At 40.8% G+C, this 23375-nt stretch overlaps 1 protein-coding gene across 1 annotated transcript in view; it reads right to left on the reverse strand.

Moving 5' to 3' along the window:
* The window catches only part of LOC109919211 (collagen alpha-1(XIX) chain-like), a 42696-nt gene that overhangs the window by 17304 nt on the left and 2017 nt on the right, over positions 1 to 23375 (reverse strand). Inside the window, exons 2-10 of the mRNA XM_048597073.1 lie at positions 19665 to 19715; positions 18134 to 18169; positions 16073 to 16099; positions 13871 to 13924; positions 12714 to 12767; positions 11389 to 11442; positions 11234 to 11305; positions 8689 to 8724; positions 8450 to 8494 (exon numbers count right to left, since the gene is read on the reverse strand). Of these exons, the coding sequence (XP_048453030.1) occupies positions 8450 to 8494; positions 8689 to 8724; positions 11234 to 11305; positions 11389 to 11442; positions 12714 to 12767; positions 13871 to 13924; positions 16073 to 16099; positions 18134 to 18169; positions 19665 to 19688 (402 nt within the window). The 5' untranslated portion in view covers positions 19689 to 19715. The remainder of the gene's footprint in view (positions 1 to 8449; positions 8495 to 8688; positions 8725 to 11233; positions 11306 to 11388; positions 11443 to 12713; positions 12768 to 13870; positions 13925 to 16072; positions 16100 to 18133; positions 18170 to 19664; positions 19716 to 23375) is intronic.

The raw sequence follows: 23375 nt of genomic DNA on the forward strand, positions 1-23375 counted from the left end.
GTAGTGACTATCTTATATTTAGTTCTGTATTCACAGTTCTGCCAAGAGTGCAATCAAACAGAAACTGAGGAGCAGTTATGACCCAATCCTGATAAGAAATATTCAATGTTGTACTGGAAATGTATAAGCCACTAAGGGACAATATATCACGCAAGTGTATATCTAATAAACCAATGAGGAACACTGTATCTCACAACGAGTGTGGATCTATTAAATCACTGAAGGACTATATCTAACCATGAGTCCGTAACTAGTAAAGCACTAAGGACTATATCTCACAGCCAGTCTGCATCTAATAAACCTCTGAGGACACGACATCTTACAGTGACTAAATAAAAAAAATCTGATGGACTATATCTCATTGCGAGAGTGTATCTAATAAACCTCTCAGTACACTGCATCTCTCAGTGAGTGTGTAATGAAACGCTGAGATCTATATCTCACTACCAGTGTGTATCAGGTAAACAAATGATAAACAAATATTAAGTGCATATCTACATTGAGTAAACATCTGAGAACATTAAATCTCATTGCAAATGCATTTCCAATAAACCACTGAGAAACAGTATATCTCAAAAAAATGTATATCTAATCAGCCACTGAGGGGATATAGCTCACTATGAGTGTGTATCTAATAAGCCACTGAGGAATATCATATCTCACTGTAAGTGTAAATCTAATAAAACACTGCAGTACACTAATTTTTATAACAATTGTGTATCTAATTAACCACTGAGAAATGATATCTCACTGCAACTGTGTACCTAATAAATCTCTGAGGACACCGTATCTCACTGCGAGTGTAAATTTAATTAACCATTGAGAGATTATATCACACTGTGAGTATGTTTCTAAGAAACAACTTAAAAACTGGACCTCAATGGGACTGTGTATCTAATAAGCCACTGAGGGACTATATTTCAGAGCGAATATATACGTCATAAACCAATGAGGAATTATGTTTCACTGCGAGCTTATGTCTAATAAACTATTCAGGGTTATATTGGAATCATAGAATTCTCACATTCTGGAAACAGGACATGAGCCCCATCAAGTCCACAACAAACGCTCCGAAGAGCATCTCACCCAGACCCATCCCCTTACCCTATTTCTGTAGCCGTTCATTTCACATGATTAATCCACCTAGTTTGCACATTCATGGACACTATGAGCAGTAAATGCTTGTAATGAGGTAGCCGGGTGGACCTAATAGAATATGAGTTCCCTGATTGAGGCAGTTAATCTAGTCTGGCTAACCTGGCTAACAGATTTCCACTAAACCTAAACTGAGTAAGAGAACTCATAGACAGGTATCCAGGAGAGTGCACATCCTAGAAAGTGCACCTACATCTAGTTTGGAACAATTAAATTGTTTAGCAATACCCAAATCAGAACCAATAAAAATAAATGTCTGGTTAAGTGGTCACCCAGTTCTAATGGAGGTTGATACCAGTGTAGCCATTTCAATTATTACAGAACCAGTCTTTACCAAAATTCACACTGGACTCCAACTCTTAAGTTTGTGCGAGACCTTGTCTGGACTGATAACCTCAACCGGGGAACCTTTACAGATTAAGGGTACAATTTTGGTTCTGGTCTCTTATGAGAAACAGCTGGTTCAGATACCACTGATTGTATTAGAAGGCTCGGACCCAAGCTTGGTGTGGCTAAACTGGTTAAGAAAGATTTCACCGAGAGTAGCCCGATAGTTTTCAATTAGAAAATGGTTGCCTGAGTGAAGTCCTAATTAAACACCCAGAATTTCTTTTCAGGAATGTGTAAGGATTATCCAAGCAGCCAAGTAGAGGCAGGACGACATGGTGGCTCAGTGGTTAGCACTAGTGCCTCACAGCGCCATGGACCTGGGTTCCAATCCACTCTCGGGTGACTGTCTGTGTGGAGTTTACACATTCTCCCTATGTCTGTGTGAGTTCTCTCTGGGTGCTCCAGTTTCCTTCCACAGTCCAAAGATGTGCAGGTTAGGTGGACTGGCCATGCTAAATTTCCCATAACGTCCAGGAATGTGTAGGCTAGGTGTATTAGGCATGGCAAATATGGGGTTACAGGGCTAGGGTAGGGGGCTGAGTGGGATGTTCTTCGGAGGATTGGTGTGGACTTGATCAGCTGAAGGGCCAGCTTGCACACTGTAGGGATCCTATGATCTATGATCATTCTATGACCAAATCAAAAGGCTGGAAAGTGTAAGAATCATCAAACAAGTCAAGTTTGTAGAATGGGCACCACCGGTTGTACTGGTTGTGAAGCCTGCTGGTTTGGTTTGCCTTTGTGGGGATTTTAAACAAATGGTAAACCGCTTTTTGCAGCTGTATAAATACCCAATCCCTCGCATAGAGGTTTTACATGCAAAGCTGACTGAGGTGGGGTGCCCTTCAAGAAGCTGGATATAAGCCTTGGAAATGGTTGCATTGCCAAGTCATAGCTTTCAGAGAAGTGAAGAAACAGCTTTCATCCTCTGAATTGTTGGCACACTGTGATCCAAAGCAAGATTTGGTTGTAAGATGCGATGTTTCCCCTAATAATATGGCATCAGGGTACTATTAAATCATAGGTGGTCCAATGGAGAAAAACGATCAATAGTGAATGCATCCAGGATTTTGGCTAATGCAGAGTATAAATATGCCCAGATAGAGAAAGAAGGTTTGGCTGTCCTTTTTAGAGTCAGGAAGTTCCACAAGTACCTTTGCAGGTGTAAGTTTGTAATAATAACGGACGACAAATCCCTGCTAGGTCTACTTAAAGAAGACAAGGCAGTGCTGCACATAGCTTCAGGCCAAATTCAGCAGTTGGCTCTAATACTAAGTGCTTATAATTACAAGTTGGAACACTGACCAAGTGGGCAAGTCGTCAATGCTGATGCACTGAGCTGACTTCTGATGGCAGGTATACCACCTGTGGTACTACCACTGGAAAAGTCTGTCATGGTTTTAAATTTTCTGGACACATTTCCAGTCACAGCTGACAATATCAGACTTCAGATGCAGAAAGATCTGGTCCTGGCAAAACTGAAACAGCCGGTGGTGATAGAGGGAAACCAAAGGGCCGTCACAACCAGAATTGAAACTTTTGGACCCGGAAAAAATAGATTACAGTAGTAGACGGCACATTATAATAGTGAGCAAGAGTGATTGTCCCTAGCAAAGGGCGCTGACACAAACTGGCTGAACTCCATCAGGGTCACCCAGGGGTTTTGAAAATGAAGATGATAGTGAGAAGTTATGTCTGGTGGCCAGGACTGGATGCCCACATAGCCATATTGGTGGGGCAGTGTCCAGAGTCCGACAAGGACAAAAATTATCACCAGCAGCTCACCCACATCTGTGGGAATGGCCTGATAAATCCTGGACTTGGTTACATATCGAGTATGCAGGTCCTTTCATATGCTCAATATTTTTACTCATTGTGGACGCATACTCAAAATGGCAGGACGTGCATAGAGTTCATTCATCAAACATGGGGGTGACAATAGAAAAACTGTACATATCTTTTGCAATACACGGACTCCCAGAAGTGTTGGTCATAGGCAACAGGCCATTGTTTACCAGCAGGGAGTTTGAGAATTCCTTAAAGCTGAATGATATTCAACATATAAGGACAGCTCCATACCATCCATCATACAATGGTATGGAAGAAAGAGCAATCCAAACTTTGAAGGCTGGCTTAAAGAAACAGCCTACAGCTTCACTAGATACCAAACTGTCCCCGCTCCTGTTTGACCATAGGACAACCCCTCATGTGACTGCAAGGAAAGCTCCACCAGAGTCGCTAATGGGGAGAAGACTCTGTACCAGGTTAAATCTGATCTTCCTGAACCTTGAGGAGAGGGTGAAATGGCATTAGGAACACCAATGCTGGACATAGGACTCCACTAAGCGAGAGAGGCAGTTTACTCCAGAGGTCGAAGTTTGGTGTAGGAACTATGGGAGTGGCCCTGCGTGGGTATGAGGTCATATGAAAGCTGCAAATTCACAAACAGTGCAGGCTCAAAAATTCCCTGGCTCTTCGACAGCCTTTCTGACTGTTCCAGAACCTGTGGGTTCTCCATCTCCGTCAAGTGTTGAAGATACCTCAGAATCTAAGATGGACACAGTGGATGTCACTGCCCCAAAGCTTTTGCTGCCTGAAGAAGAGAATGAATTTCTTCCAAGAAGCTCTGGGCGCATGAGGTTAGTTGCTGTGCAGAGTTGGAGGAACCTGACCCAGAGGAGCTACAAAGGAGAAGGCTGATGTCCTTGGACTCAGAGGGGAAAGGATGTAGTGATTGTAATTGAGGTCAACCAGGTTAATCTCATAGAATATGCATTTCCTGATTGGGGCTGTTAATCTTGTCCAATCAGGTGGCCCTGGCTGACAGATGAGAACAGGAATGTCAGACATTCTGTTCACTTTAAGAGCAGGCTCTCAGGGAACTGTATCAACATCAAGGACTTTCCAGATGTAAATAAAGGATGACTTGATGATAGGATACTGGCCTCTGTGGAGTTATTTCATGGGCAATTTAGCATGGGTAATCCACCTAACCTGCACACCCCATAGGAGGAAACTGGAGCACCCTGAGGAAACCCATGCAGATACGGGGAGAATGTGCAAACTCCACACACACTGTCACTGAGCCACTGTGCCACCCTCACTGCAAGTGTGTGTTTTAATAAACCAATCAGTGATGTTATGTCTCACTACAAGTGCGTATCTAAAAAAAAACATTAAGGGACTACATCTGTGAGTGTATAGCTAATGAAATTCTGAGGACACTACATTTCACTTTGAGTGGATACCTAACAAACCTCTGAGGGCAGCACGGTGACACAGTGGTTAGCATTGCTGCCTCACAGCACCAGGGGCCCGGGTTTGATTCCAGCTTTGGGTGACTGTCTGTGTTTGCATGTTCTCCCTGTGTATGTGTGGGTTTCTGCTGGGTGCTCTGGTTTCCTCCCACATCCAAAAGATGTGCAGGTTAGATGGGTTGGCCATGTTAAATTGCCCTGGAGTGTCCAGGGAATGGATCTCTTTATCTCACTGCGATTGTGCATCTAATGAATCTCTGAGCGGCATTATATCTCACTGTGAGTATGTTTCCCATAAAGCACTCAAGAACAGCATATCTCAGTGTGAGTATGCATCTAATAAACCACATACGCACTTTTCTCACTGTGAGTGTATAGCTAACATACTTCTGACAGCACGACATTTCACTGCGATAATGTATTTAACAAGCTTCTGAGGGACTGTGTCTCACTTTGAGCATATATCGAATAAACCTCTGAGGAAAATGTACCTCACTGCAAGTGTGTATCTAATAAACAAATGACGAACTATATCAAGTGCAAGTCTATTCTTAATAAACGTCTGAGATCACTACAACTCACTGTAAATTTGTTTCCAACCACTGAGGGACAGTATATCTCACTGAGAGTGTGTATCTAATCCACGACTGAGGGTCTATACCTCACTATAAGTTTGTATCTAGTAAACCACTAATGGACACTGTGTTTCACTGTCACTATCTGTATCATAAACCACCAAGGGACTATATCTTACTGCGAGTATAAATTGAATAAACTATTGAGGGACAATATCTCAGTCCGAGCATTTTTCTAACAAAGCATTCAGGGACAGCATATCTCAGTGTGACTGCATATCTAATAAACCACCGAGGGACTTTTCTCATTGGTTGTGTATATCTATTATATCACTCAGCAACAGTATATCTCACTGTGACTATCTATCTTATATAACTTCAAGGAGACTTAACCTCCCTGCGAGTGTGCATATAAAAATACTATTAAGAGACATATACATCGTTGTAAGCATGCATGAAATAAACTTCTGAGGACACTATATCTCATGTGATATATACTGTTCCTTAGTGAGGTACACACTTCCAGTGAGGTAAAGTGTTCTCAGGGTTGTATAAGATACACACTTGCAGTGAGATATAATCCCTCGGTGGTTTATTACATACACACTCGCAGTGTGATATCGTCCCTTGGTCGTTTAGTAGAATCAAATTTGCAGTGAGCTATAGTGTCCTTCAATGGTTTATTAAATACACATTTGCAGTGAGATATAGTCCTTTAGTGGTTTATTGTATAGACAGCGGCCGTGAGATATAGCTTCCCTCTGAGGGCATCACATCTCACTGTGAATGTATATTTCTAACAAACCCGAGGGAATACATCTCACTGCAAGTGTTTATCCAATAAACCTCAGACACACTATATCTCACTGCGAGTGTTCATCTAATAAACCACTGATGGACAGCACATATCACTGCAAGTGAAACTCTAATAAGATACTTAAGGATTATATCTCACTGTGACTATATATCAAAGAAACCCCGGAGGGACACTACAACTTATTACAAATATATATCTAACAAAACACTGAGGGACAATATGTTTCACTACAATATATGTATTTAATACACCTCTGAGGGACTGTATCTCACTGCGATTGTGCATTTAATAGACCACTAAGAGACACCATAAATCACTCCGAATGCATATCTATTAAACTATTGAAACACTATACTTCACTGCAAGTGTGTAATTAGTAAGGGCTATATCTCATTATGAATGTAAATTGAATAAATGTCTGAGTGACTATATCTCACAGCAAGTGTACCTCATAAACCACTGAAGGGACATTACATCTAACTGCAGGTGTGTATCCAATAAATCAATGAGTGACCATATCTCACTGCAACTGTCTATCTGAAAAAACACTGTGGGACACCATATCTCACTTTGAGTGCAAATTTAATAAACCACTGAGGAATTATATTCCACTGCAAGTGTTTATCGAATGAACCACTGAGAAATTATATCTCACTGCAATTATGTATCCAATAAGCCACTGAGCGATACTATATCTCACTGTGAGTGTGTATCTAATAAACCACTGAGTGATTATATCTCACTACACATATATGTCTTGTACGCCGATATGTATCTAAGTAACTACTGAGGGTTAATATATCTTACTGTGAATTCACATCAAATAAACCACTGAGGAATCTAATAAACCTCTGAGGAGTATATCACTGAGAGTGTATATCTAAAATACCAGTGAGGGTCTATATCTCACTGGGAGTGCATACCTAATAAATCACTGAAGGACTGTATCTCACTCCAAATCTGTATCCAATAATCTACTAAGGAATACTGTCTTTCATTGTGAATGCATGTCTAATAAATTGCTGAAGGACAATCTCTCTTACTGCGAGTATATATCTAATAAACCACTGAGGCCCTTTAACAAAAATTGCTGGGAAAACTCAGCAGGTCTGGCATCATCTGTGGAGAGAAAACAGAGTTAATGTTTCAGAACTCTGAGCTTAGACTTGCTGAGTTTTCCCAGCAATATCTGTTTTTGTTTCTGATTTCCAGCATCTCAATTCTTTGGTTTATTTTTGTTTAACTGAGGAACTATATCTCACTGTGTGTTTCTAATAAACCACCTATGGACTATATTGCACTCCGTGTGTGCATATAATAAACCACTCCAAGGATATATCGCACCACCTCTGACCTGGATCTCAAAATTTACAAGGAATTAACATTTTGCAACTTTCCATCACCCAGCAACATCTCAGCTATCCGCCCAGTAAATACTAACTTCACCATCGCATTTCTTTTCACAGAAAGGTGCAACCAAATAGTATTCATAGAATCATTACAATAATTTCTCAGTCTGATGTTTGTGTGGTTTTCTTGTTGGGTGTTTGGATGTGTTTGATGAATGTTGTCAATGCTCACCATTTTATATGATGAACCTTCAGCACTGCTTACCATGTTGTGTGAGCTAGCTGGACTCTTGTTCACCATAAAATAGCCTTGTTGCAACATTCACCTTTCAGCTGAATCTACAGGGACTGCTTGGACATTGGGGTAGAGGAAAAGCACTGGGTAGTCGAAGCAGAAGAAGCTTTTACCTTAAGCAGGATTTAGTTTATTGCATGAGCACAATCAGGTACAAGTTATACTGCCTGTATAGCTTTTATGACTAAGACGATGAGGAGATAGTAGATCTGTGGATGGTCTGCCTCCTTCAAGATTGAGATCAGTCCGTCCACCCAAAGCATCATGACATCATCATACTGGGTGGAACTTCATGCTCTTTTCAGAACTAACGCTTTCAGAAAGAAACACATTTGTATAATATATGGGAAGTCTACTTTTTCTCATCAATTTTTACCCTATGTTTCCCCCTTAACTGCAATGATTCCCTTTGGACTATAGCTCCAGAAGTGTTCAAATAATCTTTCCACCAATTGGCTGCTTTGTACATCTAAAGTTGTAGAATATGTGTGAAAAGGTCATTGAACTTTGAGGATGCGACACCTTGCCTACACCGTGTCCTCATACTTTGTTTCCACAGAGTGTCAAATGGCAATCAGCAGGTATGCCATGGCTAAACTGATTTTTCTTACCCGTTCACCCTTCGGTCCACGGTCTCCTTTGCTCCCCGGTGAACCCTACAATTAAATAAGACAAATAAAATATTTTCTATGCCTAATGATGTACAAATAATCTTCAGCATTAATTGTAAAACTGATACAATTACCTACCAGGAATCTATTCACTTTATATAGTATAAAGAGACAGAAGAAGGAGCAGCAGGAAAAAGGAAATGATCAGTAACCCTGGAATTTTCTCCTGGTTTGCTTACCTGGGAACCCGGGAAGCCACGTCCTCCAGGTTTGCCCTGTTGGGAGATAAAAAGCAAACAGATCTCGGTGAACAGCTATGAATCTGGCTGGTGACGTTAATGAATGAAGGAATAAATGTTGTGTGCAACACTAGCTCCAGCCCCATCAGCCCAAAGCTACTTCAATGATAAGACACAAGCTATGTACATCCCTTCCAAAAGATCAACCACTGACCCAAGCAGCACAACTGTGGGAAGGTACATGAGAGATGCTTCCTAATTATGAGGGTGCACCAGAGACTGCTGTGGAGTATGTCACAGTTCAGAAAACAATTCAAATTCAGACATTCATTCAGCACACTCACACATATGTTTGGGGTTATCAATATGACCTTTGTTTAACACTAAACTTTTCTATTTCATTGTCCTTGCTAACCCATGCAGTTATTAATGTCTGAAGCTTATCAATCATTTTTACCCTGCTCTATTTGTTAACATACATGCACCGTAAACTGAATTTAGATATGATTGCATTCCCACTTTGTCTGAGCTACCCTCATCTCTTTCTTTGTGCATTTTGAGATTCCTTTCTAATGCTTCATCCTATTCCTAGTCCTATTCCCGGTTAGTCTTCAACCCTCCCCAACACTCAACAAGGTGTTAGATGATCAGCACAGGCAGCTTGAGCCTTATTATGAGTTGAGACAGATTTACATGCATTCTTGAAATGTTGCAATGCCCTTACGTTCAACTGCTATTCCTTCAAGGAGAATGTTACTGCACTTACAATTAAAGATGCTTTTTGAGTTTGAGATCATAGAGAGTCTTGGAGGAACAGGTCAGCCTCTCAGAAGATCATTCTAACATTGACAGATGTACAGGTATTGTCACTTTCATATCTGCAAATCCTGTCACTGAGCATCTCACCAAGTACTGCCATTTATACAGAAGCATTATTCTAAGAAAGTATGGCACTACACCATGTAAGGAACTATAGGGGCAGATGATCAAAAGTTTCATCAAAGAAGTAGGTTATCATGAGTGGTTTTAAAGGTAGAGAGGCAGAGAGGTGTAGGGAGGCTAAAACAATTCTCTCTGTGAGATATCTACAGGAGAAATATTGTTTCTCAGCTTACACTGCCAGTTATATGGTGGTAGCAAGAATCTAGGTTGGAAGACGGGGGAGTGCAGGATCCCCACACCTTACTAATTCCAGTGAATTGTGGTTTAGCTGATAAAGACAGCCAATAGATTTAACATAAGATAATACTGATTCAGTTTTTTCCTCATTGGTTCTTGAGTTGGCACCCACATTTGCCACAACCCACATAGGTTGTAAACTAAAGGAAAGATTAGCACTTATGATTTTTAGATTTCCAAATATGAGGCTAATAAGAGGAAAGACGGAGGAAAAGCTTTATAATAGCAGGAATATACATATTTTAAAGCAATTATTCTTTACGTGCCAAATCTTCCATTAAGTTGTTTAAGTTCTCATTTCATTAGAATTCACCAGTAGGCAGCAGGGTGCTACTGAGCTTCTGTTTACTTTTGGGTGATTGGAGTAAATATATCAAGGGCACTATGTCAAAGCTGAAGAGGCTAAAGACAGAAATAAGGCAGATTGAGTCACGATTATTCAATGAGGAGAGTTACTGGAAAACGGAGTGCTTCTTTGAGGCAGAGACCACAGGAACCCCTCGAAGGGGAGGATGAGCTTGGTTTTCTGGAGAGACAGTAGGACAGTGGATCAGTAAAGAGATAACAAAGAAGTTGGGAGTTCATATTGCAGCTGCACAGGACATTAGTTACGCCACTTTTGGAATACCGCACACAATTATGTTCTCCCTCCTATAGATGTTGTTAAACTTGAAAGGATTCAGAAAAAAATTACAAGGATGTTGCCAGGGTTGGAGGATTTGATCTAAAGGGAGAAGCTGAATAGGCTGGGGCTATTTTTCCTGGAGCATTGGAGGCTGAGGAGTGACTTTATAGAGTTTTATAAAATCATGAGGGGCATAGATAGGATAAATAGACAAGGTCTTTTACCCGGGATGAGGGAGTCCAAAACTAGAGATCATAGGTTTAAGGTGAAAGGGTAAAGATTTAAAAGGAACCTAAAGGGGCAACTTGTTCACGCAGAGGGTGGTGCATGCATGCAATGAGCTGCCAGAGAAGTGGTGGAGGCTGGTAAAATTACAACATTTAAAAGGCATCCGGATGGATATATGAATAGGAAGGGTTTAGAGGGATATAGGCCAAAGGCTGGCAAATGGGACAAGATTTATTTAGGATATCTGACCGAGGTGGATCGAACAGTGTGTTTCCGTGCTGTACATCTTTATGACTTTAAGAACGTCAGGGTCATTTGGCTTGTGGCGCTGGAAAGTTTTTTTGTTCTTATAGCATTCAGTTATGGAAGCAGCAATCTTGGAGATCTTTCATGAGTGGAATATAGTGTATTTCCATACTCATCACTGAACAGGTAATTGTCCATTGCCTTTGAGTATTGCAACACACATTACGACAAGTAACATTCTAATTAAAAAATCAATTTGGTACATACTGGAGCACCAGGGGGTCCTTCTGGTCCAGGAAAGCCAGTTCCTCCCAATGGTCCTCTATCCCCTTTCAATCCCTACCAATACAGAGGCAAAATGAAACTTTATTTTCCAAATGCTAGTCAATGTGAAAATAAATAATAATGTGAATTGAACTCACTGGCTTGCCCGTTACACCAATTGGCCCTGGCTGACCAGGAAGACCAGGTTTCCCCTTTTGTAAAGAAAGAATAAAAACAAGCTTTTCAGACATTTCTATTGATGAGCTACTAGAGTAAAATACCAATTGAAATAACATTGCCTTCAGGGTCGTAAACTAAAATATTTACTATTTTCTTACAATTGCTGCATTACTTATGAACGATATTGCTCTGATGAAAGTGGGTTCATAGGATCACAGAATGATGCAGGGCAGAAGGAGTCCATCTGGTACATTGTCCCTGTCTTGGTTCTCTGAAGGAGTACCAATTAGTCCTACATTACTCTTTGCCCAAAGCTCATCATGCTGTTCAAATGGCTCCCCATTAAGTCAGACTTTGATAGCAGACCATTGATTAACAATTCACATCAGGGGCCAGTGCTAAACTCCAGAGTAAAGGCTGGAGTATATGGGAGGGTTGAGGAGGGTGGTACTGCTCACACTGTTCCCCAAACACCCCCATGAAGAAAAGTAATTTAGGACTGACTGATGTTTATCAAGCTTGACCCTCAGCAATAAAACAAGGCATGGGTATAAGGAGGGGGACACGAATAGGCTGAAGGCTGTACTCGCACTCTCAAATATGTAGGGGGTAGTCTTTAGAATCTAGGTGATTGGGGTAAAATGGAGTAACACCATGTAGGTGGGGACACCGCTGAATCACAGCGGGCTCCATTCAAAAGATGTGACCATCCTTCCTTCAGGGCCTTTTCAGTGAAGTTGTAAACTAAAGTTCTTTCTACTTTCATCCACCTGTCACTACCCAGCACTCGAAGGCAGATTGAGAGCCTTATATAGCCTCAAGTTGTCTGGTTTGAGTCGTATTGCGAGTGATCAGGTTGGGTTGGGCACGAAGGCTGTGGACAAGACACTCTCATATTTACAAATTCCTCCTCCCCACCTGCACTGCCAAAAGTAAGCCCAGGGTGGGGTCTGTCACATCCAGCCCAAGGACTCAGAGCCAATTATGTGATCTAATAGCATGTACAATCAATGGTTAAACTCTAAAAGAATAAAAAGAGTCCCAATTCTTCTCAGAAACACTGAGGAACAATCTTCATCCTAAATTGATTCCAAGTTACATTGTTTGAACTATTTTCTGTTGAAACAGTTGTATTGTTGAAACGATCTATTTTTGAACAGAAAGCTGATGAATCTTACTGATGAATGAACTCACTCATAGAATGACAAGCCAATGGTAGTTAGGCAGCACCATGCAATTTGATTACATTGTTTTTCCACATACAAATTCATCACTATTATCCACCTTCCATTCAAATATTCACCTGTGGACCAGTCAGTCCTTGAGGACCAGGTGGCCCTGGCATTCCTGGATCTCCCTAGAAATACATCGAAACAAGATTGTACAAGTAAGTGACAAACCCTCAGATTAGGCTGTACATGTTTATCAGTCCATTAAACAACAGAAGCACATTCTATTTACTGAGCCTTAATCACAATTCCTCATGAGTGTTGGACATTAAAATGTTGAAACTCATAAGCTTTCACGTTTGTTGCTTCAGCATTGTTGCTACAACTCTACAGGGCCTTGGTAAGGCACATTTGTGTGTATGTCTGGTCCCCTCACTTAAAGAGGGATATAATTACATTGGAAGCAATTGAGAGAAGGTTCACTCAACTGACTCTTGAGATGTGAGAGTTGTCTTATGAATTTGGACAAATTAGGCCTATAGTCATTGGAGTTTAGAAGAGTGAGAGGTGATTTCTTTTGAAATTTTTAAGATTATAAGGGAACTTGACAGGGTAGATGCTAGGAGAATGGTTCCCCTCACAGGGGAATCTATATCTAGGGGAGACACTTTAAGAATGAGATGTGTCCTGGATAAGACTGAGAGGAGGAATGTTTTCTCTCAGATGGTCATTAGTCATTGGAATTCTCTTCCACAGAGTACATGGGAGGCTGGGTCATTGACTCAAGGATTTCAATAAAACAAGGGAATCAAGATTTACGGGGTCAGGCAGGATCACCAGAATCAGAAAGTTAAGCCACACTTTACAAAAGGACCCATGTTCAGTTCTCAATCAATCCCAGTGAATTCAAACCTGGCTAATAATGGGATATGACCACTGAGGAGATCTATCAAGGTCAAGAGAATGTGAAAAAACAGCCTATTCCCGGTCGATCCGCGGACACCTGCTGAAGAAGGGATGTGCCAACGTTCAGTGTGGACAAGGTCAGAGTTGGCCACAAATCCTTCATGAGTGAAGGGTTTCTTGACATTGAGGGCAAATATATGAATTATGGGCAGTTGTATCAGCTACTCGAAGGAAACCAACATCTGTGAAGTGGTATTATAGCATAAAGTCAGATAGTCGGAGAAGGAAAGGTAAAAAGAAAGAAAACTGGAAGAAAAGTATGATGATAAAAAAAAAACCTGAGAAGTGGAGAAAGGAAAGAAGGAAAAGAGAGGGAGAGAGATACCTTTTCCCCTGGTGGACCTTCTAATCCTGGCAATCCCATTGGGCCCATTTCTCCCTGTAAGAGTGTAAGAGTCAGTCATTACCATACAAGTGAAACATCATTGGCTTACTGCAGCTAGTCATGAGCACCAAAGGAAGAATTAAACGTTTTTCAATGCAATACATCCCCAGCTTGACTGCATTAATGTCCTTTCATTTGGAACCATTAAGTACGTGCTACTTTTTAACTATACATTAATTCTGGCATCTGTCATGCTAATCATATGGGCACAATGGACTCATACAGATTATGAAAAGTACAAAGGTCATTGCTATACCCAGAACATTACTTGCACTTTCTCTATCAGCTCAGCTCACATCTGTTACACTTCCAAAAGGTTTCTGCTTTATTTCTATCTTTTTCTGATCTGGATGTGAATGTACAAGGCATGATTAGTAAGTTTGCGGATGATACAAAATTAGGAGGTATTGTTAATAGCGAGGAAGGTTATGAAAAATAACAGACATATCTTGATCAGAAGGGGAAGTGGGCTGAGGACTGGCAAATGCAATTCAATACTGATAAGTGTGAGGTGTTGTACTTTGGAAGGTCAAACCAAGGTAGGAGTTATGCAGTAAATGGTAAGGTCCTGAGGAGTGGAACAGAGGTTCATAGGAGTACAGTACATAGTTCATTGAAAGCGGCATCACAGTGGACAGGGTGGAGAACAAGGCATTTAGCATGCTGGCCTTCATCGGTCGAGGCTTTGAGCATAAGAGTTGGGACGTTATGTTACAATTGCTAAATCGCTGGTAAGGATGCACTCGGAGTATTGTGTACAGTTTTGGTCATCCTGTTATAGGAATGACAATTAAACTGGAAAGTGTGCAAAGAAGATTTACGAGGATGTTGCCAGGATTAGGAGACGTGAGTTATAGGGAGAGGTTGGCCAGGATAGGACTTTATTCCTTGGAACGTAGGAGAATGAGGGGTGACCTTATTGAGGTGTACAAAATCATGAGGGGCATAGATAGGATGAACGCATATAGTCTTTTTCCCAGGGATGGGGAATTGAAAACTAGAGGGCATAGGTGTAAGGTGACAGGGGAAAGATTTAAGAAGGACCTGAGGGACAACTTCTTCATGCAGAGAGTGGTGCATATATGGTGTGGGCTGCCAGAGAAAGTGGTTGAGGCAGGTACAATATCAACATTTAAAAAACATTTGGATAGGTAAATGGATGGGAAGGGTTTTAGAGGGATATGGACCAAATGTGGGCAGTTGGAACTCGCTGAGTGGGCACCATGGTCAGCATGGACCAGTTTGGGCCAAAGTACCTGTTTCCACACTTTATTACTCTATGACTCTATGACCGAGAACCCCAGTCTAAGTTGAGACTCTAACAGTGTATGAAGGGTTACTTTGTTTGATATGTCACTATTTGGAAAGGGGGAAGGTGTTCTCTTGATATTTTGGCCAGAACACCTTCTTCAGTTAATGATGGTACTGGATTGTTGAGGATATTGCCATGCATCCTGCTAATAAAATTTCCACAACTAGATATGGCATGTCAGTAATTTGACCAGTTGTTCCTGTGCAAACCAAACAGTAGATCCATGGAATCAAGTGAAACGCAATGAGGTTAGAACCTCCAGAACCCCTGCTGGTAATCTTTAATCACTCTTCTTTTTGCTGTGCATGACCACTTTCTTGTCATCAGGCTCCACCCCCATGTTCAGGTACCTACTAACTGTCCATTAAACAAGAACAGAAATTGCTGGAAAAGCTCAGCAAGTCTGGCAGCATCTGTGGAGAGAAATCAGAGTTAACGTTTTGGTTCGAGTGACCTTTTCTCAGAACTTCCTCAGCCAGTGTCCATTAAATTTAGTGCTGGATGTTGAGGCTCCTGCTTATTACCATGCACTCCCCTTTTAATAATGTGATAGTAGTTAATGCAATGTCAAACAACCTCTCCTACTCAGAAGATTGTAGGAGAAAGTTTAATGCTGTATCCAACCTCAACAAGGTTAGGATTCTCAAGTATTTTAAGTTTGTTCTTGTAATGCAGTTGTAGCTACACCAATGTGAAGCAGTTTAAGATGTTTAAATAGCACATAAGATTTCAGATAAATGTTTGATGAGTGTCATTTTTATTTGCACTGATTCTGAGGTTATTTTTTCATCTATTACAACTTTTGGAATGGGAAGCTCCTAAATGCTTACCATTGAGCCAGGATCTCCTTTCAAACCCTGTGATAGAAAAGCAATCGGTTAAAAAAGAGAGCTGCTGGTATTCACATCCAGAAATTCTGTACGACTTTACATAAGAACATAAGAACATAAGAACTAGGAGCAGGAGGAGGCCGTCTGGCCCTTCGAGCCTGCTCCGCCATTCAATAAGATCATGGCTGATCCTTTCGTGGACTTAAATCCACTTACCCGCGCTCTCACCGTACCCCTTAATTCCTTTATTGTTAAAAAAAAATCTACCTTTTTTTAAAAAACATTTACTGAAGTACTACTTCACTGGGCAAGGAATTCCACAGATTAACAACCCTCTTGGTGAAGAAATTCCTTCTCAGTTCAGTCCTAAATCTGCTCCCTCTAATCTTGAGGCTATGCCCTCTTGTCCTAGCTTCACCTGCCAGTGGAAACATCCTCTCTACTTCTATCTTATCTATTCCCTTCATAATTTTATATGTTTCTATAAGATCCCCCCTCAATCTTCTGAATTCCAATGAATATAATCCCAATCTACTCAGTCTCTCCTCATAAGCCAACCCCCTCAACTCCGGAATCAACCTAGTCAACCTCCTTTGCACCCCCTCCAGTGCCAGTACATCCTTTCTCAAGTAAGGAGACCAAAACTGCACACAGTACTCCAGGTGTGGCCTCACCAGCACCTTGTACAGCTGCAACATAACCTCTCTGCTTTTTATTTCAATCCCTTTAGCAATGAAGGACAAAATTCCATTTGCCTTCCTAATTACTTGCTGTACCTGCAGACCTACCTTCTGTGATTCATGCACAAGGACACCCAGGTCCCTCTGCATAGCAGCATGCTGCAACTTTTTACCATTCAAGTAATAATCCTTTTTACTATTACTCCTACCAAAATGTATGACTTCACATTTATTTACATTGTATTCCATCTGCCAGACCTTTGCCCACTCACTCAATGTATCTATGTTCCTCTGCAAAGTTTCATAGTCCTCTGCACACTTTGCTTTGCCACTCATCTTAGTGTCATCTGCAAACTTTGACACCCTACACGTGGTCCCCAACTCCAAATCATCTACATAAATTGTAAATGATTTACAAATGCACCAATTCTTCTTTAATGGACATTAGACCTTCTTAAAAAATGCTTGCAGGTGAAAGATTAGCCACATCTTCAAGATTTGCATTTGTTCATGGAGATTATAAATAATTTACTTCTTAGTTACAGTGAGGATATCAACGAAATTAAACAATTACCTTTCAAAAAAATTTGCTCAGAATTTCCTTGGGATTTTATTGTATAAATGGAACTGAAGCATGTTTTTTCTTCCATTGAAATTCAAAAGTAATTGATTAACTCTTTTTTTTCCCCAAAACACCACCACATATTGGTCAACCAACTGCTTCCATTAGATCATTAAACTAGTTCTGATCTCACCATGTAATGGAACAGTGAACACAAGATTTTTGCACATTGTCCATGATCTGGTTGAAAATTTAGATCCATTTCCACCGCATTGATAGGTGTCTGTTTAAAATCAGAAGCTGTTTCATGCAAAAGAAAACCCCTTTCATAATATCAATTGGACAAAAAAGGCTTAAAGAAGGAGAGTGGTATTTTCCAATTTTTTCTGCTAATTTCTGCTTTTTTAATATAATTTTTTGTTACTTGTTCATAGGATGTGGGCACTTCAAGCTAGACTGGCATTTATTACCCACATTTAACTGCTCAGTGAACAATTAAAAGTCAGCCACATTGCTGTGGGTCTGGAGCCACATGTGGGGCAGATTAGGTAAAAATGGCAGATTTCCTTCTTTAAATTACATTAGTGAACAAGATGTGCTTTTACAATTATGAACATTATTGTTAGTTCCCTTCTGTAGTTTTCCATTATTTTTGTTATAGTACCCCATCAGAGGCTTTTTAACCCAATTTTGTTTATTCAGTTTTTAAAATGTAGAAATTGGCATACATTCCTGAGCAAATTTGATCAAAGAAATGCCAGCCAAAATATTCTTAAATCGCAGCACAGAAGCAATACTCAGTATGAATTATTAACTCACTGGTGAACCTGGAGGTCCAGGTGGGCCTGGAATGTCCTGTAAGATATTCAGTGATTAGAACATTTGCAAAGCATTTGTTAGTCATTGTCATGATTAAATAACATTATTCATATGCCTCCTACACTGTTGACTGTAGGCTAAAATGAGGAGATCATAACTGAGAAGGAGAGTGTGATGGAGACAGACCATACAGCAAGGGCCAGGTTCATCACAGGACAGCAGGTAAAACCTTTACATTGCTACCTGAAGAATATTCACCATATCAACTATTTTGAATTGGAGTTCATTTACAGGCAAATAAAATTAACCTCAATGGGATTGAGAAATAACAGACCCAGAGTATCTTAAATACACACCAAGGATTAACAGCACATATTAAACAAATATCATTTTAAATGGTTAGGCAATACAATACGAAGTGAAATAAAATAAAAATAACTCAACAGAGTTGATCTAGAAAACCATTGTGAGGACAGAAGCTTTCAAGCATATTGAGGCAGAGCCTCAAGTGATAATAGGCATCTGCTAACCAACCTGCTCAGCGGTATTATTACAAACTTTTGGAGCATGTGGGACATGAACCTAGGTCTCCTGAGTCAGAGGCAGGGACAGTAACACTGCACCACTTGAGTACTCTAGCTTCAAGTGATGAAGAATATACTAAAAATGAGCACAAGCTCGCTAATCAGAAAAGCAAATCAAGAGATCTCAAGGATGCAAGTTAAACTTAAATAGAGGTTGGACTAAAATACTGAATCTTATAAATGGTTACTTTCTACAAGCATTCACTTCTGAGAGGTTCTCTAACTAAAATTAATGACATTAACAAAATCTATATTTATATTTAAGAACACACTAATTAGGAGCACATACTACTTAAGGTTGAGTCATTGAATTTATTCAAGGTGGAGTTACATAGTTTTAAAGTTAAGAAAGTCATGACTTACAGATCCGAAAGGAAAATCTGAATTAGAAGTTGGACATGTGCCCCTCATATCTGCTCTGCCATTCAATTATATCATGGCTGATCTCAATACTCCACATTCCTGCTTACCTCCCTGCTTATCAAGAACCTATCTACCTTGGCCTTAGAAATATTCAAAAGTTATGTTTCAATGAGCTTAGAAGATACTAAATGAAATGTGAGATCACATGCCATATTTACATGCCATCATGTGAAAATGAAAGAAAGAAAAGACTAAAACAGAAAATAGTTCAGGTGAAGGACCTTTCTTGAGAACTGAAGGGAGATGGAAAAGCAACAAGTGAAAGTGGGGATGGGAGGAAGAACTAAAGGAAAGGTCCGTGAAAGGTTGGAGGGTGGGAGAGATTAAAAGACAAAAGGGACAGGGTTAGTTGTAGAATGGTTGTAATAAAGAAACAAAAGATTTGTCCAGCATGAGTGTAAAAGCAGCATAGTGAACAGCTGTATCCCAAAACAAAGACATGAAAAACAAAATTTAACATAGCTCAGATCTCTCAATGGATACAAAGTGTGCATTTTGCATGATAAGGTATGTATAAATTGTACCTGTATCTTGTATATACTGCTCATTCCATTTCTTTCATAGATAGCAGTGCTCTGTAGACAGACAGATTGTAAGATCAGGCTGAATTTTTGCAAACATTAAACCTACTGATCACATGAACATGACAACTTAGTCCTTCAATTATTAAGTCTTCAGGAAATGGATTATTTCAGATTGAGGGAGTTTTCTCACCTCAATTAACAGTCTGTTAGGCTTCTTGGGGGCCTTGTTGATGAGTTGAGGAGGGCAAGGAGGTGAGTTTCATTTTATAAATCACTAAAATCAAACTTTTTGATGTTGAGTCCAGTACAGGTAGAGGTTATAGGCTTTGTTTTTATTTGGGAAGACATTTTTGGGATCCTGGGGGCTTTGATCTAGATCAGGTGCAATACTTTCCATTCACCATTTGGTCATTTTAATGCGTATTGAGGCTGCTGACCTCCTGAGATAAGGCCTCCTCTCTTCTGGTAGATAGGAACAGACTCCATCATGTCTGCCTTCTACATTTGTTAACTTACCATCTGAAGGCCACTCCCTCCTACTGACAGTATTTAATGCCACTAATTCAGTGCTGACCTCTCTGCAAACCCAACATAGTCAGGGTTTGAGTGAAGATTTGTAGCTTGGGTGCTGGTTGTAGATGTTGGTGTGTTCGCCAAGCTGGGAGTTTTGATAGCAGACATTGTATCCCCTTACTAGGTGGCATTCTCAGTGTTATGGAGCCTCCTGTGAAGCGCTGTTGTCTTGTGCCAGTTTGATTTTATATGGTTTGGTTTTCGCTGCTTCCGGTAGGTGCCCCTTCCTGTTGTGCGTTGTAATGTTTGGTATATCGGGTCTAATTCAATGTGTTTGTTGATGGAGTCCGCAGATGAATGCCAAGCCTCCAAGAATTCCCTGGCTGTCCTCTGTTTAGCTTGTCCTATGATAGTAGTGTTGTCTCAGCTGAATGTGTGGTTTTTCTCGTCTGTGCATATTAAAACCAAGGACATCTGGTTGTGCTGTTTAGTTGCTGGCTGGTGTTCGTGGATGCTAGTTGTCTGCCTGTTTGTCCCATCTAGTGTTTTGTGCAGTCTCCGCATGGTATCTTGTAAACTACATTTGTTCTGTCCATGGTATCTATTGGGTCATTAACCCTGGTCAGTTGCCGTCTTAGTGTGGCTGCCGGTTTGTGTGCTGTCATGATTCTTAGCGGTCTGAGCAGTCTGGCTGTCAGTTCTGAGGTGGTTTTTTATATATGGTATGGTGATTATTGTTTCCGGTTTTGGTGTGTCCTGGTTGTGTTGTCTGTTGGCTAGGCATCTGTGGATGAAGCTTTGGGGGTATCCATTCCTGGTAAAGACCTTGTAGAGGCGTTCTTCTTCTTCCTTCTGCAGCTCAGGTGTGCTGCAGTGTGTAGCAGCTCTTTTGAACAGGGTCCTAACGCAGCTCCTCTTGTGTGAGTTGGGGTGGTTGCTGTGATAGTTTAAGACCTGGTCAGTATGTGTGGATTTCCAGTATACTTTTGTAGTGAAGTCACCATTCTCTTTTCTTTCCACCATCATGTTCAGAAATGGGAGTTTGTTGTTAATTTCCTCCTCTCTTGTAAATTTGATCCCTGTGAGTATGGTGTTGATGAATCAGTGGGTGTTCTCAATTTTTGTTCTTTTCATAATTACAAAAGTATCGTCCACGTATCTGATCCAGAGCTTGGGTTGGATCCGTGGGAGGGCTGTTTGTTCCAGCCTTTGCATGATTGCCTCAGCTATCAATCCGGAGATGGGTGAGCCCAAGGGAGTCCCATTGATCTGCTCATATATCTTGCTGTTTAATGTAAAAAAAGCTAAACTACTTGCAGATACACAAACCTACCAACAGAGAAGTGGGACCTCACACCACAGCTAACAAACAGAATAACCAATGCACTACGGAACCTATACAAACAGGATAGATTAAAAAAAAACAGAACTACCAAGGATGAAACCAGAAGGCAACAACACTCCAAGATTCTACAGACTGCCTAAGGTACACAAGCCTTACATACCCCTCAGACCAATTGTAGTTTTACCAGGAATGCCATCACACAAATTAGCAAAGGAACTAGCTTAAACATCTAATCAGTGGTTCAAGGCATTCCAGACATTCAACACAAGAATTCCTGGGCAACATCAAGAACACAAAAATAGACAAAGAAGGTCTTATTTGATATAACAGCATTGTAACAATTGACAGAAACCTAGACAAAGGAACCATATCCAACCAACTAGGCGAACACAACAGACGACATAATGAGAACAGATCATGCTCACTGCATACTCACACACTGCATACTCACTACAAAAACTGCATACTCACAATACTGGACTTATGCCTAATAACCCACTTTATATTCAACAGGAAGATATATGAGCAGATGAACGGGACTCCCTTGGGCTCACCCATCTCCAGACTGATAGCTGAGGCAATCATGCAAAGGCTGGAACAAACAGCCCTCCTACAGATCTAACCCAAGCTCTGGAACAGATATGTGGACAACACTTTTGTAATTACGAAAAGAACAGAAATTTGAGAACACCCAGCAACTCATCAACACCATATGCACAGGGATCAAATTTACAAGAGAGAAGGAAAACAAGAACAAACTCACGTTCCTGGATGTGATAGTGGAAAGAAAGTGAATGGTGATTTCATTACAAAAGTAGACAGGAAATCCACACATACTGACCAGGTCTTAAACTATCACAGCAACCACCCCAACTCACACAAGAGGAGCTGCATTAGGACCCTGTTCAAAAGGACTGCTACTCACTGCAGCACATCCGATCTGCAGAAGGAAGAAGAACACCTCTACGAGGTCCTTACCAGGAATGGATACCCCCAAAGCTTCATCCACAGATGCCTAGCCAACAGACAACACAACCAGGACACACCAAAACCCGAAATAATAATCACCATACCATATATAAAAAACACCTCAGAACTGACAGCCAGACTACTCAGACCGCTAGGAATCATGACAGCACACAAACCGGCAGCCACACTAAGACAGCAGGGTTAAAGACTCAATAGATACCATGTGTTCAGTGGCGGGAGTCGGGCGACAGTGTGAGGGGATTGCTGAGATGGTAAAATCATATATTCTGGCGGGGCCTTTAGCAATGATCTTTTCGTCCTCACTGTCCATGGAAGTGCCGGAAGATTGGAGAGTGGCAAATGTCATTCCCTTGTTCAAGAAAGGGAATAGGGAAAACTCTGGAAATTACTGGCCAGTTAGTCTTACTTCAGTGGTGGGAAAATTATTGGAAGGACTCTGAGAGATAGGATTGATGATCACTTGGATAGGCACAGTTTGATTCATGATAGTCAGCATGGATCTGTGAGAGGTAGATCATGCCTCACAAACCTTATCGAATTCTTTGAAGAGGTGACCAAACATGTGGATGAAGGTAGAGCAGTGAATGTGGTATACATGGATTTAAGTAAGGCATTTGATAAGGTTCCCCATGGTAGGCTCATGCAGAAAGTAAGGAGGCATGGGATAGGGGGAAGTGTGGCAGATTGGATTCAGAATTGGCTGACCCTTAGAAGACAAAGGGTGGTAGTGGATGGAAAATATTCAACATGGTGTTCAGTTATGAGTGGTGTACCACAAGGATTTGTTCTGGGTCCTCTCCTATTTGTGATTTTTGTAAATGATTTGGATGTAGGAGTGGAAGGGTGGATTAGTAAGTTCGCGA

Source organism: Rhincodon typus, chromosome 5 (assembly GCF_021869965.1).
Source record: "Rhincodon typus isolate 14 chromosome 5, sRhiTyp1.1, whole genome shotgun sequence".
NCBI classification, from domain to species: Eukaryota; Metazoa; Chordata; class Chondrichthyes; order Orectolobiformes; family Rhincodontidae; genus Rhincodon; species Rhincodon typus.